Source organism: Sebastes umbrosus, chromosome 12 (genome assembly GCF_015220745.1).
Source record: "Sebastes umbrosus isolate fSebUmb1 chromosome 12, fSebUmb1.pri, whole genome shotgun sequence".
NCBI classification, from domain to species: Eukaryota; Metazoa; Chordata; class Actinopteri; order Perciformes; family Sebastidae; genus Sebastes; species Sebastes umbrosus.
Window position 1 is genome coordinate 5163670 of NC_051280.1, and position 24119 is coordinate 5187788.

Sequence of the window (24119 nt, forward strand, 5' to 3'; positions counted from 1 at the left end):
GAAAGTGCTGAGTCATGGTTGGACGTAACTGGTGAAAACACAGAGAAGGTACTACCTGAAAAAGACCCCCTCAGTTAAAAACTATATGTTGTATAGCTGAAATCTCTTCAGTTTGAGCACCTCAAGACTTTGATGAAGGTGTAGACGTGTTGTTTGTGTGGATAAAGTTAAAAATGACTGAGAACTGACAGTTTAAAAAGTCTCCACAGTTGAGTTTTTGCTCGAGACTTTCAGAAGTGAATTAACATTGCAGCAGATGAGAGAGAGGAAGGGATCTCTTGGTGCCTTGAAGGAGATAATTCCAAAGCTGTAACACCTATTGCTTAAATGGGCACATCATCTGAAAGACGACAAAAATATCTACGTTTTGATGTATTATTTATATATGAGTAAGGAGTGGAAGTTGTGGAACGTACAAGGTGTTTTGTCAGAAACGTTTGAAAAAAGGAAAAACGCAGAGTGGGTTAGAGTGTGAGTGATGTCATCACTGTAAAGCAGCGCAATACACACCCATTATAAACTCAGAAAAAGTCTGAGAAAAGCATTAAACTTAAACTGTGATAAATCAACAATTTTACAAGATATCAAAAAGCTGAATCATAGCTTAATAGTTCAAAGACTTGTAACCCGTTTAAAGTTTAAATGAAGTCTGTAGCTGAAAGTATGTGGGAGCAGTAGCGTTTCAAAGTGGAGTATGTTTAAGAGGATTTGAACGTAGCAGCTAGGTGGCTCACGCTAGCAAGTTGCGACTGTGCTCGGCTCGTGATTGGCTCGGGTGGGTGTGTGGGCGGGACTTCGATACCGCGACTCCAGCCCCCCCCCCCATCACTACTGCTCAGACTCTGGCTCCAAATGACATCAACATCTCAAGATGGAAGCTCCCCTATCCCAGATATTTTGTCTTTACTTCTGTAGATGGGGAGGAAGTGGAGACGCGTCATCCATATATACAGTATATACAGTCTATGGTTTAATGATGGAAACATGAAGTATGATGATTGTAGACTGTAGAGCATACTTTTAAAAACAACTGACAATAATCATTTGAACTGACATATTTACATTACTGTTATCTACTGTTATCCTAAATTCTTATGAACAACATGGGACTATGCCTACTCCACTGCATGAGCAGTAGTTCAGCAACAACTGCAGAACAGAGACATATACTGTACCTCCAGAGGATGCTGAAAAAGACACCTAAGCTTCTACATTTTTTTCTAGACCTGCACTGTGTTTCACTCTGACTGCCTCCTTTTTCCTCCACAGGTGTCTCATAAGGCCAGGCTGAGTGTCACTGAGATGGGAACAGAGGCAGCAGCCACCACTATTACTGAGGTAGTATTCATCAGTTTTCCACAATCAGTCAGAATTAACAGACCCTTCTGGGTCGTCATCCTTCATGGGCAAGATCAGCAACCCCACAGCCATGTAAGGCACATCCTAGTGAAATGATAAATCATGATCACTGGTCTCAGAATGGAATTGTTGACGTAAATGAGAAGTACAGAGCTGCAACAGTCAGTCTATTCATCGATCAGGCGATCGACAGATAATTAATTGGCAACTATTTTGATAATTGATGAATCTTTTCAGTCATCTTTCAAGCAAAAGTTCCAAACATTTGATGGTTTCGGGTTCTCAAATGGCAGAATTTGCTGCTTCGACTTGTCTTACATTAAAGTAAATTGAATATCTTTAAGTTTTGGACTAGTTGGTCGCACAAAACAAGACATTTGATAACATTTTCAGCTCTAGAAAATTGTGATGAACATTTTTCACTGTCTTCTGATATTTTATAGACCAAATGATTAATCGATAATAGAAATAATTGCGAGTTGCAGCCCTAATGAGCAGCTGATGGAGTGATTCTGCATGTGAGCATGTACACACTTTTACTTTGAAAAGATAATAAAGGAGGGCCCTGAAAATAGAAAAAAAAGTTATTACATTTGTCTCTTCATTGTGCAACATGACATCAAATACACAACAAATAGATTAAATAATCTCAACTTTCCCTATCATTGTTACCTGACTGATGCCATGCCTATGTTTGGTCATAAATTATTAATTAGTTATGGCCTGTTTCTGAGACAAAATTGTCTATTTGATTGGGAAATTTAAAAATATTTATACTTGATTTCCATATAATGTTCCACTATTTTATATCTACAGTATATTGACCTTTTTCTTATTGTAGACTCATTGTAAATGTTACCATTATGCTTATTGTTACTTATTGTACATTTTATACTTGCTCTCTTTTAAAGGGATAGTTCAGATTTTTTGAAGTGCTATTGTATGAGGTACTTATCCACAGTCAGTTTATTACCTACAGTAGATGACAGTTTGGAGAAACAGACAGGAGTACGGGCACAGAAGCAAAGCAATGTACTGCTGTGGAGGGGGCCGGCAGCAAAACGTATTTTAGCCACCTTAAAAAAAATCAATACCAGTTTAAGTGTACACTGTATTTAGAATATTTTCACCACTTTACTTTGCCGTCAAATGGGGAACTGAAGCTGTTATCTATACTCTTTACAAAGCCCAAGACTGTTGTTTCAAAGGGTTAGTCCGGATTCACCAAAGTCACCCAATAACACAAACAAACTAACCGATCGAGGAAGCAGTAGACCAGCAACTCCGGTGTTCTGCGAGGTAAAATTACTGTTTGTTTTTTTTACTTTGCAGAGAGTAAAATGGCTTCAGTCCCCCATCAGAAAGGGCTGTCTGACAGCAAGGTAAAGCTGTGGAAATATTCTAAATATAGTGTACACCTAAACTGATATTGCCTTTTTTTAGTTGGGCCTTTTTTTAGTTGGCTAAAATCTGTTTTGCTGCCGGCGCCGTCCACAGCAGTACATTACTTTACTTCCATGCGGTAACTCCTGTCTGTTTCTCCAAACTGGGGGCACACTGACCACCATCTACTGTAGGTAATACACTGACTATGGAGAAGTACCTCATACAACCCCACTTCCAAACAATCCAAACTATCCCTTTAACTATTTCATTTTGCACAATCTACTTGAGACGGTAACGAAGCATTTCATTGCACATTTTACTTGTATGATTGAGTATGTGACAAATAAAATCAGAATTTGACATTTGGGATAATGTCTCCATTCAGAGAACCATGGTGACTTATGTAACCTTACATTACATTTGTTACATTGCACACTGCAGTAGGTCTTAGAGGCTTTTGGGATTTTAGCTCAGGTTACCTCAGACAACCCTGTAGTGATGTCACAGCGATAGCCAATTGGGGAGATGACGAAGAGTACAGGTTGCTCAATAAGACAACAGCTTACACAAATAAATGAAATGTTAGTCTTTGAATCTGTTTGCAGTCTTTCAGTATGACACATTTATTACCAACAGTCATTTGAACCTGGATGGGTGTCTCAAAGGACTAAATAAATTTACATCATTATATACTGTATCCAGCTGACTTTTATATATGATACAAATAATAAAAACAGTGGTGCATGTACTGCACTGCTGACACCAACTTGTGTGTTATTGAGCAATTCTTTCAAAATATTTCAACATTAAGCGAAACAAAAAGACTCGTCATGAACAACTTTAAATGAATATTTCTACCGAGATCAATCCTTCTGACTATAATGGCAATATGAATTACATCACCATTGCTCTTTATTGAAAAGAAGTTACCATTTCTTTTTCCAGAAGAGATTTAAAGGGATAGTTTGGGTGTTGTATGAGGTACTTATCCATAGGCGTATTACTTACTATAGATTACGGTCTGCGTGCCCCCAGTTTGGAGGAACAGACAGGAGTACCGACACCAGAGCAAAGAAATACAGTGTTGTGGACGGCCAGAAAAAAACTATTTTAGCCACCTAAAAGGAAGGCTCACTAAAATCAATGTCCGTTAAAATGTACGCTATATTTATAATATTTTCACCGTTTTATCTTACCCTTTCCTTCTCCTTTCCGATGAAGTGAAACTTATCTATGCTCTCTTCAAAGCCACCAGAATCCATTGACTAAAACAGTATAGATAAGTTTCACTTTCAGTTCAGTTCACCATCGGAAAATATTCTAAATATAGCGTACAATTAAACGGATATACATTTTTTTAGGTGAGCCTTTCTTTTAGGTGGCTAAAATGTGTTTTTTTGATGGCCCCGTCCACAGCAGTACATTGCTTTGCTCCGGTGTGCTTCATACTTCCATGAAAGGCTCCTGATTTCTGTTGCATCATTTGTTCTTGTATTTATGTGATTAATACTGTGGGCTTGTGTGTATTTAACCTTTATAGCACAGCAAACTCACCAGCGGTCGTGTTCTGTGGGTTGTGTTGTAGTGAAGTGAAGATAGCTTGGCCGGGAATCTCTTAGCAAAGGACAGAAAAGGCTGAACCTTGTTAATTTTTAATAGATGTGTCAGCTGACTCTCTTCGATTTGAAGATAATGATGAGCTTTCTGCCAAACTGCACCAGAGGACGTTAACGGTAAGCATGGACCCCCATTGAAATAAGCTGAATGTTTTATTTAAACTAGGAGGACTTGGACTTAATAAATTGAAGCGACATTTGGAAGTTTAGAAATGAACCTTTTAAATGTGGAGACAACATGTGTGATAGAATACATGTGTAAAGCTGTAAAACCTTTTCCTTCATTGTGTTATATACAAGGTTGTAAAATTGTTCTTTGCCATTTCATTTCAAATTCAATTTTGTTCGCTTGGTTTTATTCTTATTTACAGGGTGGTTTGTTATTAAATACTATTGTGACCTAACGTTTTCCTTTCATATGGACAGGCTGTAAAGATGCGTAGGATCTTCGCTAGTTGTGCACTCGCAGCGCTGCTGCTGGCTGCAGCCTGGGCAGACCACCACCAACACCACCACCACCACCATGATGGCTCTGATCACAGCCATGAGGGAGAAATGAGCTGCCACAAGCTGTCGTCTCCCAATGCTGACTTTGCCTTTGCCCTCTACAAAAACCTGAACGCCAAGGCTGCTGCTGGAAAGAACATCTTCTACTCGCCGCTGGGCATCTCCACCGCCCTGTCCGTGCTGTCTACAGGGGCTCGTGGTGAAACCCACAGCCAGCTGTTCTCCAGCTTGGGATACAGCAGCTTAAACCAGACTCAGATCAACGAAGCATACGAGCATCTTTTCGACATGCTTGGACACAGCCATGAGAATCAGCAGCTGGATGTCGGTAACGCTGTGGCCGTGCGCTCTGGTTGCGATCCTCTGGAGAAGTTCCTGAAGGATGTCAAGCACCACTACTCTGGTGAGGTCTTCAAAGTCAGCTTTACCGATCCTGCTGAGGCTGCAGCTGAGATCAACAGATACATCGCTAACAAAACCCACGACAGGATCAAAGACATGGTGAAGGACCTGCACCCTGATATGGCCATGATGCTTATTAACTATGTCTACTTTAAAGGTAAGAAGTGAATTCAAGTCAATGTCTCATTGTGTAGTTTACCAACAGGCAAACAAGTATGATGATTGTAGTCTGTAGAGCATTCTTCAACTTTTAAAAACAACTGACAATAATAATTTGAACTGACATATCTACTCACATCTCCCCCCCCCCCACTGCCTCATACAGGAGAGTGGAAAAAACAATTTAGTCGTGAAATGACACGCAAGATGGACTTCCATGTGGACAAGACCACCAAAGTTCAGGTGGACATGATGATGAGGACGGGTGACTACGACACCTACTGGGATGTTGACAACCACACCACCGTCGTCATGCTGCCCTACAAGGGCAACACCTCCATGATGATCGTCCTGCCTGATAAAGGCAAGATGACGGAGGTGGAGGGCATCATCAACAAGGACTACATCAAGCACTGTCGAAACTCAGTCTCTATGGGGTAAGATGAATCTTTATTTTTGAATCCTCATCCTCTAGAGATTGAGTAAATGTTGACTGGATTAGATGTATTTGATTTACTAGAAACAACAAGTAAAGTGTTCATGATGAGCACAGTGTAACTTCATTATACAAGCTGTACTTTAACTGTATATTACAGTGTTTGTGACCCTGGTGTTGTTCTGTTTTTTAGATATGTGGATCTGTTCCTACCAAAGTTTTCCATCTCTGCTGATGTTTCTCTGGAAAACACACTGAAAGAAATGGGCATAACCGACGCTTTTGAGGACAGGGCTGATTTCTCTGGCATTTCTGACGAGGTCATGCTCAAAGTCTCAAAGGTAGGAGAGGCAAACCTTTCTTCTTAGGCTCATTATTAATTTAAGTTCTTATGAACAACATGGGAACCACGCCCCCTTTTGGGGGAAAACAATCCATTGTCCCTCATAGACGGTAACAGAGTAAACAGTTGAAACATGTCTCCAAACTTCTAAACAAACCAGTAATAGTAATAACGCTATGCTGAAGAGTTGCTGTGTAGCTGGTTGCACCAACAAGAAATCCCCAAACTTTGATCTCTGATTTGTTCCCCTGCTATGTCCTAAAAAGATATAATTGAGGGGTTTTATGGCTCCAAGCTACAGACCAGACCAGCATGGTTTATCTCCGAGGCTGCGCTCCCTTTGGGGGAAAGAAACTCGCTCTCACAGGAGAGAAAATGACCCAAAGCTGTTTTGTTGTGGGGTAACTGAGGCTTTCACACTGAGATTTGAGGCTCATACAAACCATGAATATTCACTGTCAGTGTGCTAAATGGCTAAATGATGCTGGTGACAGTGACTAGCATGGCTAGCTAACGTTAGCTTGAGTGTGAGGCTGCTGCAATAATTATTCTGCGACCTTGCCTGAACCTGAGCCTTCTTGATAACTTAATAAATTAAGATTGATCGCCGCCATGTCCCTTCAGTATTCCCCCGTCCAACACAGGGGCTGGATATCTCTAGATATTTAATAGAATCATGCTAGGCTAAGTGTTGTCTGTAAATAACCAACATGTTAATAATCAACTGTTTGATCTGTAGGCTGAGATTTAGTTGGAGACGACAGTCTGATGCTGCTAGAACGTTAATGTTTGACTGTATTACTGCAGCAGCCCAAGCCCCCAGGAACAGCGCTGGTCATTGATCCCCATTTAGGCTTCATGCGCCAATGAGCAACTTTCATAGGAATGAAAGGGGCCCGCCTCAAACGCTGTATCCAGTTCTCTTAATACATCCATGCAGCAGCCTCCCACTCAAGCTAACGTTAGCTAGCCATGCTAGTCACTGTCACCAGCATCATTTAGCCATTTTTCACACTGACAGTGAATATTCACGTATCGTGTGTGCCTCAAATCTCAGTCTGAAAGCCTTGGTTAACCCGCTACACAACAGCTTTTCGTTATTTCTCTCCTGTGACAGCGAGTTTCTTTCGCCCAAAATTGAGCGCAGCCTCGGCGATGACGCCATGTTGGTCTGGTCTATAGCTTGGAGCCCTAAAGCTCCTCTATTATTTATTTTTTAGGACACGGCAGGGAAATCGAAGACCAGCTTTTTTGGATTTATTGTTGGTGCAACCAACTACACAGCAACTCTTTGGCATAGCATTATTACTATTATCAGTTTGTTTAATGTAGAAGTATGGAGACATTTTTCTAATTATTCTGGTTACGCTGTTCCCGCCTATGAGGGACACGGGATTGTTTTCCCCCAAAAGGGTGCGTGGTCAATTAAGCCTAGTCTGGATGACATATTGCCTGTCTGATGTATACAGTCTCTTTTCAAAATAAACTTCCAACGTAGGTTTTCTTAGTTTTTAGGTTTAGTTTACGGTGACCAGACATCCCGGTTTTTCCGGGACAGTCCCTGTTTTCAAGCTGGGTGTCTTGAGTCCCGACAAATGTCTGTAAAACACTCAAATGTCCCGGTTTTCAACAGTCACTGACAAATTGTCCTGATTTTCACTACAATTAAAATAATAACAATATAATACTTACATAAATGTTTATCATGTTCCAAAATGTCTGAGCTCCACAATGTTTATTATAATAGCCTGTGGCTGTGGTGAGCAACATGATGTGACAGAGATTGTTCGGGTTCAAAACTAAACTACATGGTTAGGTTTAGGCAACAAAAGTACTTGGTTAAGCTTAGGAAAAGATTGTACGTTAGTACGTTTGTTACATAAAATAAGTACACTTGTTTTGTAACTGTCGTTAGCTAAGTACAGAAGTTACGTAACAAAACCACGGTAAAATAAGTCACTGTTGACTTGGCTTCACACAGGACACGAACAGTGGTCTCCTGGCTCAAAGTCCTGTGTTTGTTGGACCCATAGATATAAAACAGACCCATCCAATATCCACTCCTGCCCACCCTATGCAAACGTTCCCTCTCTTTATCCTACGTCAGTAGCTCTGACTGTCTAATAATGAGGCGGATGGGTGTAAGTTGTTGGAGTTAGTTGAAAGGCCGGTGCGTGTCATACAGACACTATAGGGTGCCTCAGTTGCATCGGTATTTGACAAGTTGGGAGTTAAAACGGGTTAACAGAACAGTGACATGTTGAAAAACATCCCTTAAGCTTCTACATTTCTTTCTAGACCTGCACTTCATTTCAAACTAGACTCTGACTGCCCCCTTTTTCCTCTACAGGTGTCCCACAAGGCCACGCTGAGTGTCACTGAGATGGGAACAGAGGCAACGGGAGTCACTATTATTGAAATAACATTACACATGTTGCCACCATCAGTCAGAATTGACAGACCCTTCTTGGTCTTCATCCTGGAGAACTCCACTGAGAACATCCTCTTCATGGGCAAGATCAGCAACCCCACAGCCATGTAAAGGCACATGCTAGGAAAATGATAAATCACGGTCACTGGTGCCATCATGAAGATCTTATCAGGCTGTAGCAGGAATGTGCTTGTGTGCATGTATATCTTTGCAGGAGAGTTTTCACTGGTCTCTGAATGGAACTAATTCTACAAAAATATCATTAAAGAACATGTTGTTGAAGTAAATGAGATGTAGAGCTGCAAAGATTGATCAGTCAGTTAGACAGAAAATTAACTATTAACTATTTTGATAATCGATTAATTTTTTCAGTGAGCATGTACATGTCTTTTACTTTGTAAAGATAATAAAGGAGTGCCCTGAAAAATGAAAACAAGTGATTCAATTGTTCTATGCATTGTGCAGCATGACATCACATACACAATAAATAGATACAACATATTTAAATTAGGGCTGTCAAAGTTAACGCGATAATAATGTGTAATTCTTTTTAACTGGCAAGGCCATTTTCAAAGGTGACCCTTGACCTCTGACCTCCAGATATGTGAATGAAAATAGGTTCTATGGGTACCCACAAGTCTCCCCTTTACAGACATGCCCACTTTATGATAATCACATGCAGTTTGGGGCAAGTCATAGTCAAGTCAGCAAATCTCTCTAGAAGGAACATTTTGAAAAGATAAAAAATATGCGATCAATTTGCGATTAATCACAATTAACTATGGACAATCATGCGATTAATCGCGATTAAATATTCAAATGGATTGACAAACCTAGTTTAAATAAGATTAAATAATCTCATCCTTCCCTGCCAGTGTTACCTGCCTGATGCCATGCCTATATTTGGTCATAAATTATAAATAAATTGTGGCCTGTTTCTGAGATAATCTGTCATTTTTCATTATAAATCCGGGCTATGTGGATTGACTGGAGGAGAATATACTCAGCATCACTTTATCTTGTGGCTTAACAGTTAAGTTTTATGTAGCCGATGACACAGTGGAGGGAAGATGTGTAACCAGATGGCCATCGGCCTCACATGACTCCTCGCCCTTTGACCTGTCAACAGAGGAGTTGCTACAGGAGTATTTACACAATCAGTACACATACACTTTGTCTCCCGTGTCAGCACCAACACACAGTGATTTCTTTTTTGATTGGATGGTGATCACTTCTATTCTGGAAACTGTTCAGAAACCCCCGTATTGTCAATGTAGCTAGGAAAGCCATCCATCCTCTGTAGTTTGTGGCTGTAAAGTTTCATGAGGCTGTGATTATCCTAGAGGTCACCACAGGTCATTTTATATACTGGGAGGTCAAATAAAAAAAAAATATGGTCTCAATACAATGAAATGGCTATTATGGGGTTAACATCATCACACATGAATACGGTTGGGCTCATTGGTTCCACAAGAGTCTCAGCTTCACAGTGATACCCAATTTATGCAATTCAAGAGTGTTTAGGGACCCCAATGCATGTTATGTCATAAAGTGGGCATATCTGTAAAGGGGAGACTCGTGGGTACCCATAGAACCCATTTACATTCACATATCTGGAGGTCAGAGGTCAAGGGACCCGTTTGAAAATGGCAATGCCAGTTTTTCCTCGCCAAAACTTAGCCTAACTTTGGAGCATTATTTAGCCTCCTTCCCGAGGCTAGACCAATGGATTCCTTAGGTTTTCTAGTTTCATATGATCGCCCACAATCCTGCAGGTCTCAGGGGGTTTTAAAGGACAATAACACTATTTTATAAGTTTCATTGTCATAACTAAAACATCATGTACTATAGGCCTACTAACCATTTTTGAGAACTATTTTTTTTTTTAATGGATGCTGTTCAGTTTCAACATAATCTCTGTTATGACTGTGCCTTGAGAAATATAAGGATGGGAGAGAGGTTTTCTTTGAAAAAATAAATAATGTATATCCTGAGTTTATCCATCTCCCTGATCCTCAGAAACTGCCATGGGGAGAAAAATCAATGTGCAGCATTAGCTGCAAAATATGTTGACTGTTGCCATAGAATAAGAGGTGCTACAAGTTCTGTAAATGTTTCTGATAGATTACACCTGTAAAAGAATGTATGCGTGTGTGTGTGTGTGTATGTGAGAGAGAGAGAGAGAGAGAGAGAGAGAGAGAGAGAGACAGAGAGAGAGAGAGAGAGAGAGAGTGTGAGAGAGAGAGGTAATTTTTAAACAATTAAAAAAAGAGAGATCCCAAAAAGAGCTTAAGAGCAATGCACCAATCAGAGACAGGCAGAGACTGATGGAGCTCTAATCAGCCAATCAGAGACACCTGTTTGTGTCTGAAAGTGCTGAGTCATGGTTGGACGTTAGTAGTGAAAGCACAGAGAAGGTACTACCTGAAAAAGACCCCCTCAGTTAAAAACTATAAGTTGTATAGCTGAAATCTCTTCAGTTTGAGCACCTAAAGACTTTGATAAAGATGTTGACGTGTCATTTGTGTAGATAAAGTTTAAAATGACTGAGCAGCAGATGAGAGAGAGAAAGGGATCTCTTGGTGCCTTGAAGGAGATAATTCCAAAACTGTAACACCTATTGCTTAAATGGGCACATCATCTGAAAGAAGACAAAAAATATCTACGTTTTGATATATTATTTATATATGAGAATTGGAAGTTGTGGAACGTACAAGGTTTTTTGCCAGAAAATTTTAAAAAAAGGAAGGGAGGGTTAGCTTGTGAGTGATGTCATCACTGTAAAGCAGCGCAATACACACCCATTATAAACTCAGAAAAAGTCTGAGAAAAGCATTAAACTTAAACTGTGATATATCAAAATTTTTAAAGATATCAAAAAGCTGAATCATAGCTTAATAGTTCAAAGACTTGTAACCCGTTTAAAGTTTAAATGAAGTCTGTAGCTGAAAGTATGTGGGAGCAGTAGCGTTTCAAAGTGGAGTATGTTTAAGAGGATTTGAACGTAGCAGCTAGGTGGCTCACGCTAGCAAGTTGCGACTGTGCTCGGCTCGTGATTGGCTCGGGTGGGTGTGTGGGCGGGACTTCGATACCACGACTCCAGCCCCCCCCCCCCATCACTACTGCTCAGACTCTGGCTCCAAATGACATCAACATCTCAAGATGGCAGCTCCCCTATCCCAGATATTTTGTCTTTACTTCTGTAGATGGGGAGGAAGTGGAGACGCGTCATCCATATATACAGTATATACAGTCTATGGTTTAATGATGGAAACATGAAGTATGATGATTGTAGACTGTAGAGCATACTTTTAAAAACAACTGACAATAATCATTTGAACTGACATATTTACATTACTGTTATCTTTATTTTTGAATCCTCATCCTCCAGAGATTGAGAAAATGTTGACTGGATTAGATGTATTTGATTTAATAGAAACAACAAGTAAGGTGTTCATGATCAGCACAGTTTAACTTCATTATACAAGCTGTACTTTAACTGTATATTGCAGTGTTTGGGACCCTGGTGCTTTTCTGTTTCTTAGATATGAGGATCTGTTCCTACCAAAGTTTTCATCTCTGCTGAGGCTTCTCTGGAAAACACACTGAAAGAAATGGGCATAACCGACGCTTTTGAGGACAGGGCTGATTTCTCTGGCATTTCTGACGAGGTCATGCTCAAAGTCTCAAAGGTAGGAGAGGCAAACCTTTCTTCTTAGGCTCATTATTAATTTAAGTTCTTATGAACAACATGGGAATATGCACTCCATACATCAGACCGGCAATACGTCATCCAGAGTAGGCTCTTATGACCACGCCTTTTGGGGGAAAACAATCCAACGTCCTTCATAGATGGTAACAGAGTAAACAGTTGAAACATGTCTCCAAACTTCTACTTTAAACAAACCGATATAGTAATAACGCTATGCTGAAGAGTTGCTGTGTAGTTGGTTGCACCAACAATAAATCCCCAAAGTCTGATCTCCGATTTGTTCCCCTGCTATGTCCTAAATTCTTATGAACAACATGGGACTATGCCTACTCCACTGCATGAGCAGTAGTTCAGCAACAACTGCAGAACAGAGACATATACTGTACCTCCAGAGGATGCTGAAAAAGACACCTAAGCTTCTACATTTTTTTCTAGACCTGCACTGTGTTTCACTCTGACTGCCTCCTTTTTCCTCCACAGGTGTCTCATAAGGCCATGCTGAGTGTCACTGAGATGGGAACAGAGGCAGCAGCCACCACCATTACTGAGGTAGTATTCATCAGTTTTCCACAATCAGTCAGAATTAACAGACCCTTCTGGGTCTTCATCCTTCATGGGCAAGATCAGCAACCCCACAGCCATGTAAGGCACATCCTAGTGAAATGATAAATCATGATCACTGGTCTCAGAATGGAATTGTTGACGTAAATGAGAAGTACAGAGCTGCAACAGTCAGTCTATTCATCGATCAGGCGATCGACAGATAATTAATTGGCAACTATTTTGATAATTGATGAATCTTTTCAGTCATCTTTCAAGCAAAAGTTCCAAACATTTGATGGTTTCGGGTTCTCAAATGGCAGAATTTGCTGCTTCGACTTGTCTTACATTAAAGTAAATTGAATATCTTTAAGTTTTGGACTAGTTGGTCGCACAAAAAAGACATTTGATAACATTTTCAGCTCTAGAAAATTGTGATGAACATTTTTCACTCCATCCATCCATCTTCAACCGCTTATCCGGGATCGGGTTGCGGGGGCAACAGCTCCAGCAGGGGACCCCAAACTTCCCTTTCCCGGGCCACATTAACCAGCTCTGACTGGGGGATCCCGAGGCGTTCCCAGGCCAGAGTAGAGATATAATCTCTCCACCTAGTCCTGGGTCTTCCCCGTGGTCTCCTCCCAGCTGGTCGTGCCTGGAACACCTCCCAAGGGAGGCGCCCAGGAGGCATCCGTGCTAGATGCCCGAACCACCTCAACTGGCTCCTTTCGACGCAAAGGAGCAAGGACTCTACTCCGAGTCCCTCACGGATGACTGAGCTTCTTACCCTATCTCTAAGGGAGACGCCAGCCACCCTCCTGAGGAAACCCATTTCGGCCGCTTGCACCCACGACCTCGTTCTTTCGGTCATGACCCAACCCTCATGACCATAGGTGAGAGTAGGAACGAAGATTGAACGGTAGATCGAGAGCTTTGCCTTCCGGCTCAGCTCTCTTTTCGTCACAACGGTGCGGTAAAGCGAATGCAATACCGCCCCTGCTGCTCCGATTCTCCGACCAATCTCACGTTCCATCGTCCCCTCACTCGCGAACAAGACCCCGAGATACTTAAACTCCTTCACTTGGGGTAAGGACATTTTTCACTGTCTTCTGATATTTTATAGACCATATGATTAATCGATAATAGAAATAATTGCGAGTTGCAGCCCTAATGAGCAGCTGTTGGAGTGATTCTGCATGTGAGCATGTACACGCTTTTACTTTGAAAAGATAATAAAGGAGGGCCCTGAAAATAGAAAAAAAAGTTATTACATTTTTCTCTTCATTGTGCAACATGACATCAAATACACAATAAATAGATAATATATATATATTTAAATATGATTAAATAATCTCAACTTTCCCTATCAGTGTTACCTGACTGATGCCATGCCTATATTTGGTCATACATTATTAATTAGTTGTGGCCTGTTTCTGAGACAAAATTGTCTATTTGATTGGGAAATTTAATTATATTTATACTTGATTTCCATATAATGTTCCACTATTTTATATCTACAGTATATTGACCTTTTTCTTATTGTAGACTCATTATAAATGTTACCATTATGCTTATTGTTACTTATTGTACATTTTATACTTGCTCTCTTTTAAAGGGATAGTTCCGATTTTTTGAAGTGCTATTGTATGAGGTACTTATCCACAGTCAGTTTATTACCTACAGTAGATGACAGTTTGGAGAAACAGACAGGAGTACGGTCACTGAAGCAAAGCAATGTACTGCTGTGGAGGGGGCCGGCAGCCAAACGTATTTTAGCCACCTTAAAAAAAATCAATACCAGTTTAAAGCCGTGGGCACACTGCCCGCATGAGGCTCGCGTGGCGTCTGCGTCGCGTGGTGGCTGCGTGATGCAGGAGTCTGGTGTTCACACTAGACGCCTGTCGGCTGCGTGTCCGCTGCCTGTCAGCTCTGTTTCTGCTGCTGCTGTCAGCCCTTCCTTTCTGCATAGAGTTTGCCTTTTAATGGCCATTTAACTTCATGATAAATATAATTTATATTTATTTTAGACAGAAAAAGGTTCAGAAACGTGTGGTAATTAGTAAATAATAGTAATAATCCACAATTAAAACTCCGTACTGTATTAATTTATGATGCTTTCCAAGGCACTGCTTGTTCCACATCACTGTCCGGCACATATTTCAGAATAAAAGCCTCGTGTTAACAAATGAAGGAATTCTGTGCAAAGAAACCCCGCTTTAGGGCTTTTATTTCAAAATGAAAGCAGGAAGTGTTGATTTAAACCCCAAACGTTATCAATTCTTGAAGGTCTCAAAGTGATTGCGTGTTCCACAGCACTGACTCATATTTCAGAATAAAAGCCTCGTGTTAACAAATGAAGGGATTCTGTCTATAGAAAAAATGCCTGAGGGCTTTTATTTTGAAATGAAAGCAGGAAGTGTTGATTTAAAAATAAGTTTACTTAACTTTACTTTTTTTCATCTCCGTAACATATTCTACAGATAGACCTCGAAATTGTTGTAAAGTCTTGCAGGTATGAAGTTAATATACAGTCACTAGATCACTTTCACTGTCTGTGACATATTCTACAGATGTCTAGACATGGAAACTGTGGTAATCTTGCTGGTATGATGTTCATATACAGTCAATAGATCACCTTCACTGTCTGTGACATATTCTACAGATGTCCAGACATATAAACTGCAGTAAAGTCTTGCTGGTATGATGTTCATATACAGTCACTAGATCCCTTTCACTGTCTGTGACATATTCTACAGATGTCTAGACATGTAAACTGCGTTATGTAGCTGATATGATGTCCATATACCGTCAATAGATCACCTTCACTGTCTGTTGCTGCTGGGACACGCAGCCGAGACGCGAGGGGCTCGCATGTAAAATAAGCGAGCCTTCAGTAGTGGACACACTGCCCGCATGAGGCTCGCGTGCCGGCAGCGTGGCGTGCTGATTTTTATTTTCGGCGTCCATGTTAACAGGTTAGAGTGGACACACTGCCCGCATGAGACGCGCGTGTCACGCGCGTCTAAATTATAGAATAGAAGGCTCGCCTATTTTACACGCGAGCCTCTCGCGTCTCGGCTGCGTGTCCCAGCAGCAACAGTGAGTGAAGGTGATCTATTGACAGTATATGGACATCATATCAGCTACATAATACAATAATACATAATATAAGTTTTAGTCTTTGAATCTGTTTGCAGTCTTTCAGTATGACACATTTATTACCAACAGTCATTTGAACCTGGATGGGTGTCTCAAAGGACTAAATAAATTGACATCATTATATACTGTATCCAGCTGACTTTTATATATGATACAAATAATAAAAACAGTGGTGCATGTACTGCACTGCTGACACCAACTTGTGTGTTATTGAGCAATTCTTTCAAAATATTTCAACATTAAGCGAAACAAAAAGACTCGTCATGAACAACTTTAAATGAATATTTCTACCGAGATCAATCCTTCTGACTATAATGGCAATATGAATGACATCACCATTGCTATTTATTGAAAATAAGTTACCATTTCTTTTTCCAGAAGGGATTTAAAGGGATAGTTTGGGTGTTGTATGAGGTACTTATCCATAGGCGTATTACTTACTATAGATTACGGTCTGCGTGCCCCCAGTTTGGAGGAACAGACAGGAGTACCGACACCAGAGCAAAGAAATACAGTGTTGTGGACGGCCAGAAAAAAACTATTTTAGCCACCTAAAAGGAAGGCTCACTAAAATCAATGTCCGTTAAAATGTACGCTATATTTAGAATATTTTCACCGTTTTATCTTTCCCTTTCCTTCTCCTTTCAGACGAAGTGAAACTTATCTATGCCCTCTTCAAAGCCACCAGAATCCGTTGACTAAAACAGTATAGATAAGTTTCACTTTCAGTTCAGTTCACCATCGGAAAATATTCTAAATATAGAGTACAATTAAACGGATATCGATTTTATTAGGTGAGCCTTTCTTTTAGGTGGCTAAAATGTGTTTTTTTGACGGCCCCGTCCACAGCAGTACATTGCTTTGCTCCGGTGTCAGTACTGCTGTCTGTTTCTTCAAATTGGGGGTGTGCCGACTGTCATTTACTGTAGGTAATACACTGACTATGGATAAGGACCTCATACAACCCCACTTCAAAACACCCAAACTATCCCTTTAAAGTAGAAATGACTGTTTGGAATGAGTTGCTTCATACTTCCATGAAAGGCTCCTGATTTCTGTTGCATCATTTGTTCTTGTATTTATGTGATTAATACTGTGGGCTTGTGTGTATTTAACCTTTATAGCACAGCAAACTCACCAGCGGTCGTGTTCTGTGGGTTGTGTTGTAGTGAAGTGAAGATAGCTTGGCCGGGAATCTCTTAGCAAAGGACAGAAAAGGCTGAACCTTGTTAATTTTTAATAGATGTGTCAGCTGACTCTCTTCGATTTGAAGATAATGATGAGCTTTCTGCCAAACTGCACCAGAGGACGTTAACGGTAAGCATGGACCCCCATTGAAATAAGCTGAATGTTTTATTTAAACTAGGAGGACTTGGACTTAATAAATTGAAGCGACATTTGGAAGTTTAGAAACAAACCTTTTAAATGTGGAGACAACATGTGTGATAGAATACATGTGTAAAGCTGTAAAACCTTTTCCTTCATTGTGTTATATACAAGGTTGTAAAATTGTTCTTTGCCATTTCATTTCAAATTCAATTTTGTTCGCTTGGTTTTATTCTTATTTACAAGGTTGTTTGTTATGAAATACTATTGCGACCTAACGTTTTCCTTTCATATGGACAGGCTGTAAAGATGCGTACGATCTTCGCTAGTTGTGCACTCGCAGCGCTGCTGCTGGCTGCAGCCTGGGCAGACCACCACCACCACCACCATGATGGCTCTGATCACAGCCATGAGGGAGAAATGAGCTGCCACAAGCTGTCGTCTCCCAATGCTGACTTTGCCTTTGCCCTCTACAAAAACCTGAACGCCAAGGCTGCTGCTGGAAAGAACATCTTCTACTCGCCGCTGGGCATCTCCACCGCCCTGTCCGTGCTGTCTACAGGGGCTCGTGGTGAAACCCACAGCCAGCTGTTCTCCAGCTTGGGATACAGCACCTTAAACCAGACTCAGATCAACGAAGCATACGAGCATCTTTTCGACATGCTTGGACACAGCCATGAGAATCAGCAGCTGGATGTCGGTAACGCTGTGGCCGTGCGCTCTGGTTGCGATCCTCTGGAGAAGTTCCTGAAGGATGTCAAGCACCACTACTCTGGTGAGGTCTTCAACGTCAGCTTTACCGATCCTGCTGAGGCTGCAGCTGAGATCAACAGATACATCGCTAACAAAACCCACGACAGGATCAAAGATATGGTGAAGGACCTGCACCCTGATATGGCCATGATGCTTATTAACTATGTCTACTTTAAAGGTAAGAAGTGAATTCAAGTCCAGGTCTCATTGTGTAGTTTACCAACAGGCAAACAGGTATGATGATTGTAGTCTGTAGAGCATACATCAACTTTTAAAAACAGCTGATTATAATAATTTGAACTGACATATCTACTGTCATCCCCCCCACCCCCACTGCCTCATTCAGGGGAGTGGAAAGAAAAATTTAGTCGTGACATGACACGCAAGATGGACTTCCATGTGGACAAAACCACCAAAGTTCAGGTGGACATGATGATGAGGACGGGTTACTACGACACCTACTGGGATGTTGACAACCACACCACCGTCGTCATGCTGCCCTACAAGGGCAGCACCTCCATGATGATCGTCCTGCCTGATGAAGGCAAGATGACGGAGGCGGAGGGCATCATCAACAAGGACTACATCAAGCACTGTCGAAACTCAGTCTCTATGGAGTAAGATGAATCTTTATTTTTGAATCCTCATCCTCTAGAGATTGAGTAAATGTTGACTGGATTAGATGTATTTGATTTACTAGAAACAACAAGTAAAGTGTTCATGATGAGCACAGTGTAACTTCATTATACAAGCTGTACTTTAACTGTATATTACAGTGTTTGTGACCCTGGTGTTGTTCTGTTTCTTAGATATGTGGATCTGTCCCTACCAAAGTTTTCCATCTCTGCTGATGCTTCTCTGGAAAACACACTGAAAGAAATGGGCATAACCGACGCTTTTGAGGACAGGGCTGATTTCTCTGGCATTTCTGACGAGGTCATGCTCAAAGTCTCAAAGGTAGGAGAGGCAAACCTTTCTTCTTAGGCTCATTATTAATTTAAGTTCTTATGAACAACATGGGAACCACGCCCCCTTTTGGGGGAAAACAATCCAACGTCCCTCATAGACGGTAACAGAGTAAACAGTTGAAACATGTCTCCAAACTTCTAAACAAACCAGTAATAGTAATAGCGCTATGCTGAAGAGTTGCTGTGTAGTTGGTTGCACCAACAAGAAATCCCCAAACTCTGATCTCTGATTTGTTCCCCTGCTATGTCCTAAAAAGATATAATTGAGGGGTTTTATGGCTCCAAGCTACAGACCAGACCAGCATGGTTTATCTCCGAGGCTGCGCTCCCTTTGGGGGAAAGAAACTCGCTCTCACAGGAGAGAAAATGACCCAAAGCTGTTTTGTTGTGGGGTAACTGAGGCTTTCACACTGAGATTTGAGGCTCATACAAACCATGAATATTCACTGTCAGTGTGCTAAATGGCTAAATGATGCTGGTGACAGTGACTAGCATGGCTAGCTAACGTTAGCTTGAGTGTGAGGCTGCTGCAATAATTATTCTGCGACCTTGCCTGAACCTGAGCCTTCTTGATAACTTAATAAATTAAGATTGATCGCCGCCATGTCCCTTCAGTATTCCCTTGCCCAACACAGGGGCTGGATATCTCTAGATATTTAATTGAATCATGCCAGGCTAAGTGTTGTCTGTAAATAACCAACATGTTAATAACCAACTGTTTGATCTGTAGGCTGAGATTTAGTTGGAGACGACAGTCTGATGCTGCTAGAACGTTAATGTTTGACTGTATTACTGCAGCAGCCCAAGCCCCCAGGAACAGCGCTGGTCGTTGATCCCCATTTAGGCTTCATGCGCCAATGAGCAACTTTCATAGGAATGAATGGGGCCACGCCTCAAACGCTGTATCCAGTTCTCTTAATACATCCATGCAGCAGCCTCCCACTCAAGCTAACGTTAGCTAGCCATGCTAGTCACTGTCACCAGCATCATTTAGCCATTTTTCACACTGACAGTGAATATTCACGTATCGTATGTGCCTCAAATCTCAGTGTGAAAGCCTCGGTTAACCCGCTACACAACAGCTTTTCGTAATTTCTCTCCTGTGACAGCGAGTTTCTTTCCCCCAAAATTGAGCGCAGCCTCGGCGATGACGCCATGTTGGTCTGGTATTTTTTAGGACACGGCAGGGAAATCATAGACCAGCGTTTTTGGATTTATTGTTGGTGCAACCAACTACACAGCAAATCTTTGGCATAGCAGTATTACTATTATCAGTTTGTTTAAAGTAGAAGTACGGAGAAATTTTTCCAATTATTCTGGTTACGCTGTTCCCGCCTATAAGGGACACGGGATTGTTTTCCCCCAAAAGGGGGCGTGGTCATGTAAGCCTAGTCTGGATGACATATTGCCTGTCTGATGTATACAGTCTCTTTTCAAAATAATGTAACAATATCCACTCCCGCCCACCCTATGCAAACTTTCCCTCTTTCCTCTTTATCCTACGTCAGTGGCTCTGACTGTCTAATAATGAGGCGGATGGGTGTAAGTTGTTTGAGTTAGTTGGAAGGCCGGTGCGTGTCATACAGACACTATAGGGTTCCTCAGTTGCATCGGTATTTGACAAGTTGGGAGTCTGACTGCCCCCTTTTTCCTCTATAGGTTTCCCATAAGGCCACGCTGAGTGTCACTGAGATGGGAACAGAGGCAACGGGAGTCACTATTAGCGAAATGATATTAGCCATGTTGCCACCATCAGTCAGAATTGACAGACCCTTCTTGGTCTTCATCCTGGAGAACTCCACTGAGAACATCCTCTTCATGGGCAAGATCAGCAACCCCACAGCCATGTAAAGGCACATGCTAGGAAAATGATAAATCACGGTCACAGGTGCCATCATGAAGATCTTATCAGGCTGTAGCAGGAATGTGCTTGTGTGCATGTATATCTTTGCAGGGGAGTTTTCACTGGTCTCTGAATGGAACTAATTCTACAAAAGTATCATTAAAGAACATTTTGTTGACGTAAATGAGATGTAGAGCTGCAAAGATTGATCAGTCAGTTAGACAGAAAATTAACTATTAACTATTTTGATAATCGATGAATTTTTTCAGTGAGTATGTACATGTCTTTTACTTTGTAAAGATAATAAAGGAGTGCCCTGAAAAAAGAAAAAAAGTGATTCAATTGTTCTATGCATTGTGCAGCATGACATAACATCCATAATAAATAGATACAACATATTTAAATTAGGGCTGTCAAAGTTAACGCGATAATAATGTGTAATTCGTTTTAACTGGCAAGGCCATTTTCAAAGGTGACCCTTGACCTCTGACCCCCAGATATGTGACGTTCTATGGGTACCCACGAGTCTCCCCTTTACAGACATGCCCACTTTATGATAATCACATGCAGTGGGGTCTCTCTGTGTGAGAGAGAGAGAGAGAGAGAGAGAGAGAGAGAGAGGGGTAATTTTTAAACAATTAAAAAAAGAGAGATCCCAAAAAGAGCTTAAGAGCAATGCACCAATCAGAGACAGGCTGAGACTGATGGAGCTCTAATCAGCCAATCAGAGACAGGCTGAGACTGATGGAGCTCTAATCAGCCAAACAGAAACACCTGTTTGTGTCTGAAAGTGCTGAGTCATGGTTGGACGTTAGTAGTGAAAGCACAGAGAAGGTACTACCTAAAAAAGACCCCCTCAGTTAAAAACTATAAGTTTTATAGCTGAAATTTCAGTTCACTCTTCAGTTTGAGCACCTCAAGACTTTGATGAAGATGTAGACGTGTCATTTGTGTAGATAAAGTTTGAAATGACTGAGGACTGGCAGTTTAAAAAGTCTCCACATTTGAGTTTTTGCTCCAGACTTTCAGAAGTGAATTATCATTGCAGCAGATGAGAGAGAGGAAGGGATCTCTTGTTTTTTTTTTTAAGCAGATAATTCCAAAACTGTAACACCTATTGCTTAAATGGGCACATCATCTGAAAGAAGACAAAAAATATCTACCTTTTGATGTATTATTTATATATGAGAATTGGAAGTTTTTTTTGCCAGAAAATTAAAAAAAAGGAAGGGAGGGTTAGCTTGTGAGTGATGTCATCACTGTAAAGCAGCGCAATACACACCCATTATAAACTCAGAAAAAGTCTGAGAAAAGCATTAAACTTAAACTGTGATATATCAAAAATTTTAAACATATCAAAAAGCTGAATCATAGCTTAATAGTTCAAAGACTTGTAACCCGTTTAAAGTTTAAATGAAGTCTGTAGCTGAAAGTATGTGGGAGCAGTAGCGTTTCAAAGTGGAGTATGTTTAAGAGGATTTGAACGTAGCAGCTAGGTGCCTCACGCTAGCAAGTTGCGACTGTGCTCGGCTCGTGATTGGCTCGGGTGGGTGTGTGGGCGGGACTTCGATACCGTGACTCCAGCCCCCCCATCACTACTGCTCAGACTCTGGCTCCAAATGACATCAAAATCTCAAGATGGCAGCTCCCTTATCCCAGATATTTTGTCTTTACTTCTGTAGATGGGGAGGAAGTGGAGACGCGTCGTCCATATATACAGTATATACAGTCTATGGTTTAATGATGGAAACATGAAGTATGATGATTGTAGACTGTAGAGCATACTTTTAAAAACGACTGACAATAATCATTTGAACTGACATATTTACATTACTGTTATCTTTATTTTTGAATCCTCATCCTCTAGAGATTGAGTAAATGTTGACTGGATTAGATGTATTTGATTTAATAGAAACAACAAGTAAGGTGTTCATGATCAGCACAGTTTAACTTCATTATACAAGCTGTACTTTAACTGTATATTACAGTGTTTGTGACACTGGTGCTGTTCTGTTTCTTAGATATGAGGATCTGTTCCTACCAAAGTTTTCATCTCTGCTGAGGCTTCTCTGGAAAACACACTGAAAGAAATGGGCATAACCGACGCTTTTGAGGACAGGGCTGATTTCTCTGGCATTTCTGACGAGGTCATGCTCAAAGTCTCAAAGGTAGGAGAGGCAAACCTTTCTTCTTAGGCTCATTATTAATTTAAGTTCTTATGAACAACATGGGAATATGCACTCCATACATCAGACCGGCAATACGTCATCCAGAGTAGGCTCTTATGACCACGCCTTTTGGGGGAAAACAATCCAACGTCCTTCATAGATGGTAACAGAGTAAACAGTTGAAACATGTCTCCAAACTTCTACTTTAAACAAACCGATATAGTAATAACGCTATGCTGAAGAGTTGCTGTGTAGTTGGTTGCACCAACAATAAATCCCCAAAGTCTGATCTCCGATTTGTTCCCCTGCTATGTCCTAAATTCTTATGAACAACATGGGACTATGCCTACTCCACTGCATGAGCAGTAGTTCAGCAACAACTGCAGAACAGAGACATATACTGTACCTCCAGAGGATGCTGAAAAAGACACCTAAGCTTCTACATTTTTTTCTAGACCTGCACTGTGTTTCACTCTGACTGCCTCCTTTTTCCTCCACAGGTGTCTCATAAGGCCATGCTGAGTGTCACTGAGATGGGAACAGAGGCAGCAGCCACCACCATTACTGAGGTAGTATTCATCAGTTTTCCACAATCAGTCAGAATTAACAGACCCTTCTGGGTCTTCATCCTTCATGGGCAAGATCAGCAACCCCACAGCCATGTAAGGCACATCCTAGTGAAATGATAAATCATGATCACTGGTCTCAGAATGGAATTGCTGACATAAATGAGAAGTACAGAGCTGCAACAGTCAGTCTATTCATCGATCAGGCGATCGACAGATAATTAATTGGCAACTATTTTGATAATTGATGAATCTTTTCAGTCATCTTTCAAGCAAAAGTTCCAAACATTTGATGGTTTCGGGTTCTCAAATGGCAGAATTTGCTGCTTTGACTTGTCTTACATTAAAGTAAATTGAATATCTTTAAGTTTTGGACTAGTTGGTCGCACAAAACAAGACATTTGATAACATTTTCAGCTCTAGAAAATTGTGATGAACATTTTTC

General features: G+C 41.0%; 2 protein-coding genes and 2 pseudogenes across 4 annotated transcripts; all 4 read left to right on the forward strand.

The window, feature by feature from the left end:
- Nucleotides 1-4320: 4320 nt before the first annotated feature.
- On the forward strand, nucleotides 4321-9050 carry LOC119499340 (alpha-1-antitrypsin homolog). Of its 2 annotated transcripts, none has more exons than XM_037788620.1 (5): nucleotides 4321-4478; nucleotides 4788-5427; nucleotides 5596-5866; nucleotides 6059-6206; nucleotides 8559-9050. In XM_037788620.1, exons 2-5 carry the CDS (start codon nucleotides 4797-4799, stop codon nucleotides 8748-8750), a joined length of 1242 nt encoding a protein of 413 aa, XP_037644548.1. In that variant the 5' UTR covers nucleotides 4321-4478; nucleotides 4788-4796; the 3' UTR covers nucleotides 8751-9050. The 2 variants fall into 2 exon arrangements, with proteins under 2 accessions (XP_037644548.1, XP_037644549.1); XM_037788621.1 differs by lacking the exon at nucleotides 4321-4478 and adding an exon at nucleotides 4523-4661.
- Nucleotides 9051-12041: 2991 nt separating this feature from the next.
- LOC119498847 lies at nucleotides 12042-12997 on the forward strand (annotated as a pseudogene).
- Nucleotides 12998-17213: 4216 nt separating this feature from the next.
- On the forward strand, nucleotides 17214-21255 carry LOC119499342 (alpha-1-antitrypsin homolog). 2 transcript variants are annotated; one of them, XM_037788623.1, is made up of 5 exons: nucleotides 17214-17367; nucleotides 17677-18307; nucleotides 18476-18746; nucleotides 18939-19086; nucleotides 20757-21255. In XM_037788623.1, the coding sequence occupies exons 2-5, from the start codon at nucleotides 17686-17688 to the stop codon at nucleotides 20946-20948; spliced, it is 1233 nt and encodes a 410-aa protein (XP_037644551.1). In that variant the 5' UTR covers nucleotides 17214-17367; nucleotides 17677-17685; the 3' UTR covers nucleotides 20949-21255. The 2 variants fall into 2 exon arrangements, with proteins under 2 accessions (XP_037644551.1, XP_037644552.1); XM_037788624.1 differs by lacking the exon at nucleotides 17214-17367 and adding an exon at nucleotides 17428-17550.
- A 485-nt stretch (nucleotides 21256-21740) lies between these two features.
- On the forward strand, nucleotides 21741-23774 carry LOC119498849 (annotated as a pseudogene).
- The last annotated feature ends 345 nt before the right edge of the window (nucleotides 23775-24119 follow it).

Coding starts and splice junctions, on each gene's coding strand:
- LOC119499342 (XM_037788623.1), top strand. CDS start 17,686: ATGCGTACGATCTTCGCTAGTTGTGCACTCGCAGCGCTGCTGCTGGCT. Junction 18,308..18,475: donor TAACTATGTCTACTTTAAAG/GTAAGAAGTGAA, acceptor TGCCTCATTCAG/GGGAGTGGAAAGAAAAATTT. Junction 19,087..20,756: donor TCATGCTCAAAGTCTCAAAG/GTAGGAGAGGCA, acceptor TTTCCTCTATAG/GTTTCCCATAAGGCCACGCT.
- LOC119499340 (XM_037788620.1), top strand. CDS start 4,797: ATGCGTAGGATCTTCGCTAGTTGTGCACTCGCAGCGCTGCTGCTGGCT. Junction 5,867..6,058: donor CGAAACTCAGTCTCTATGGG/GTAAGATGAATC, acceptor TCTGTTTTTTAG/ATATGTGGATCTGTTCCTAC. Junction 6,207..8,558: donor TCATGCTCAAAGTCTCAAAG/GTAGGAGAGGCA, acceptor TTTCCTCTACAG/GTGTCCCACAAGGCCACGCT.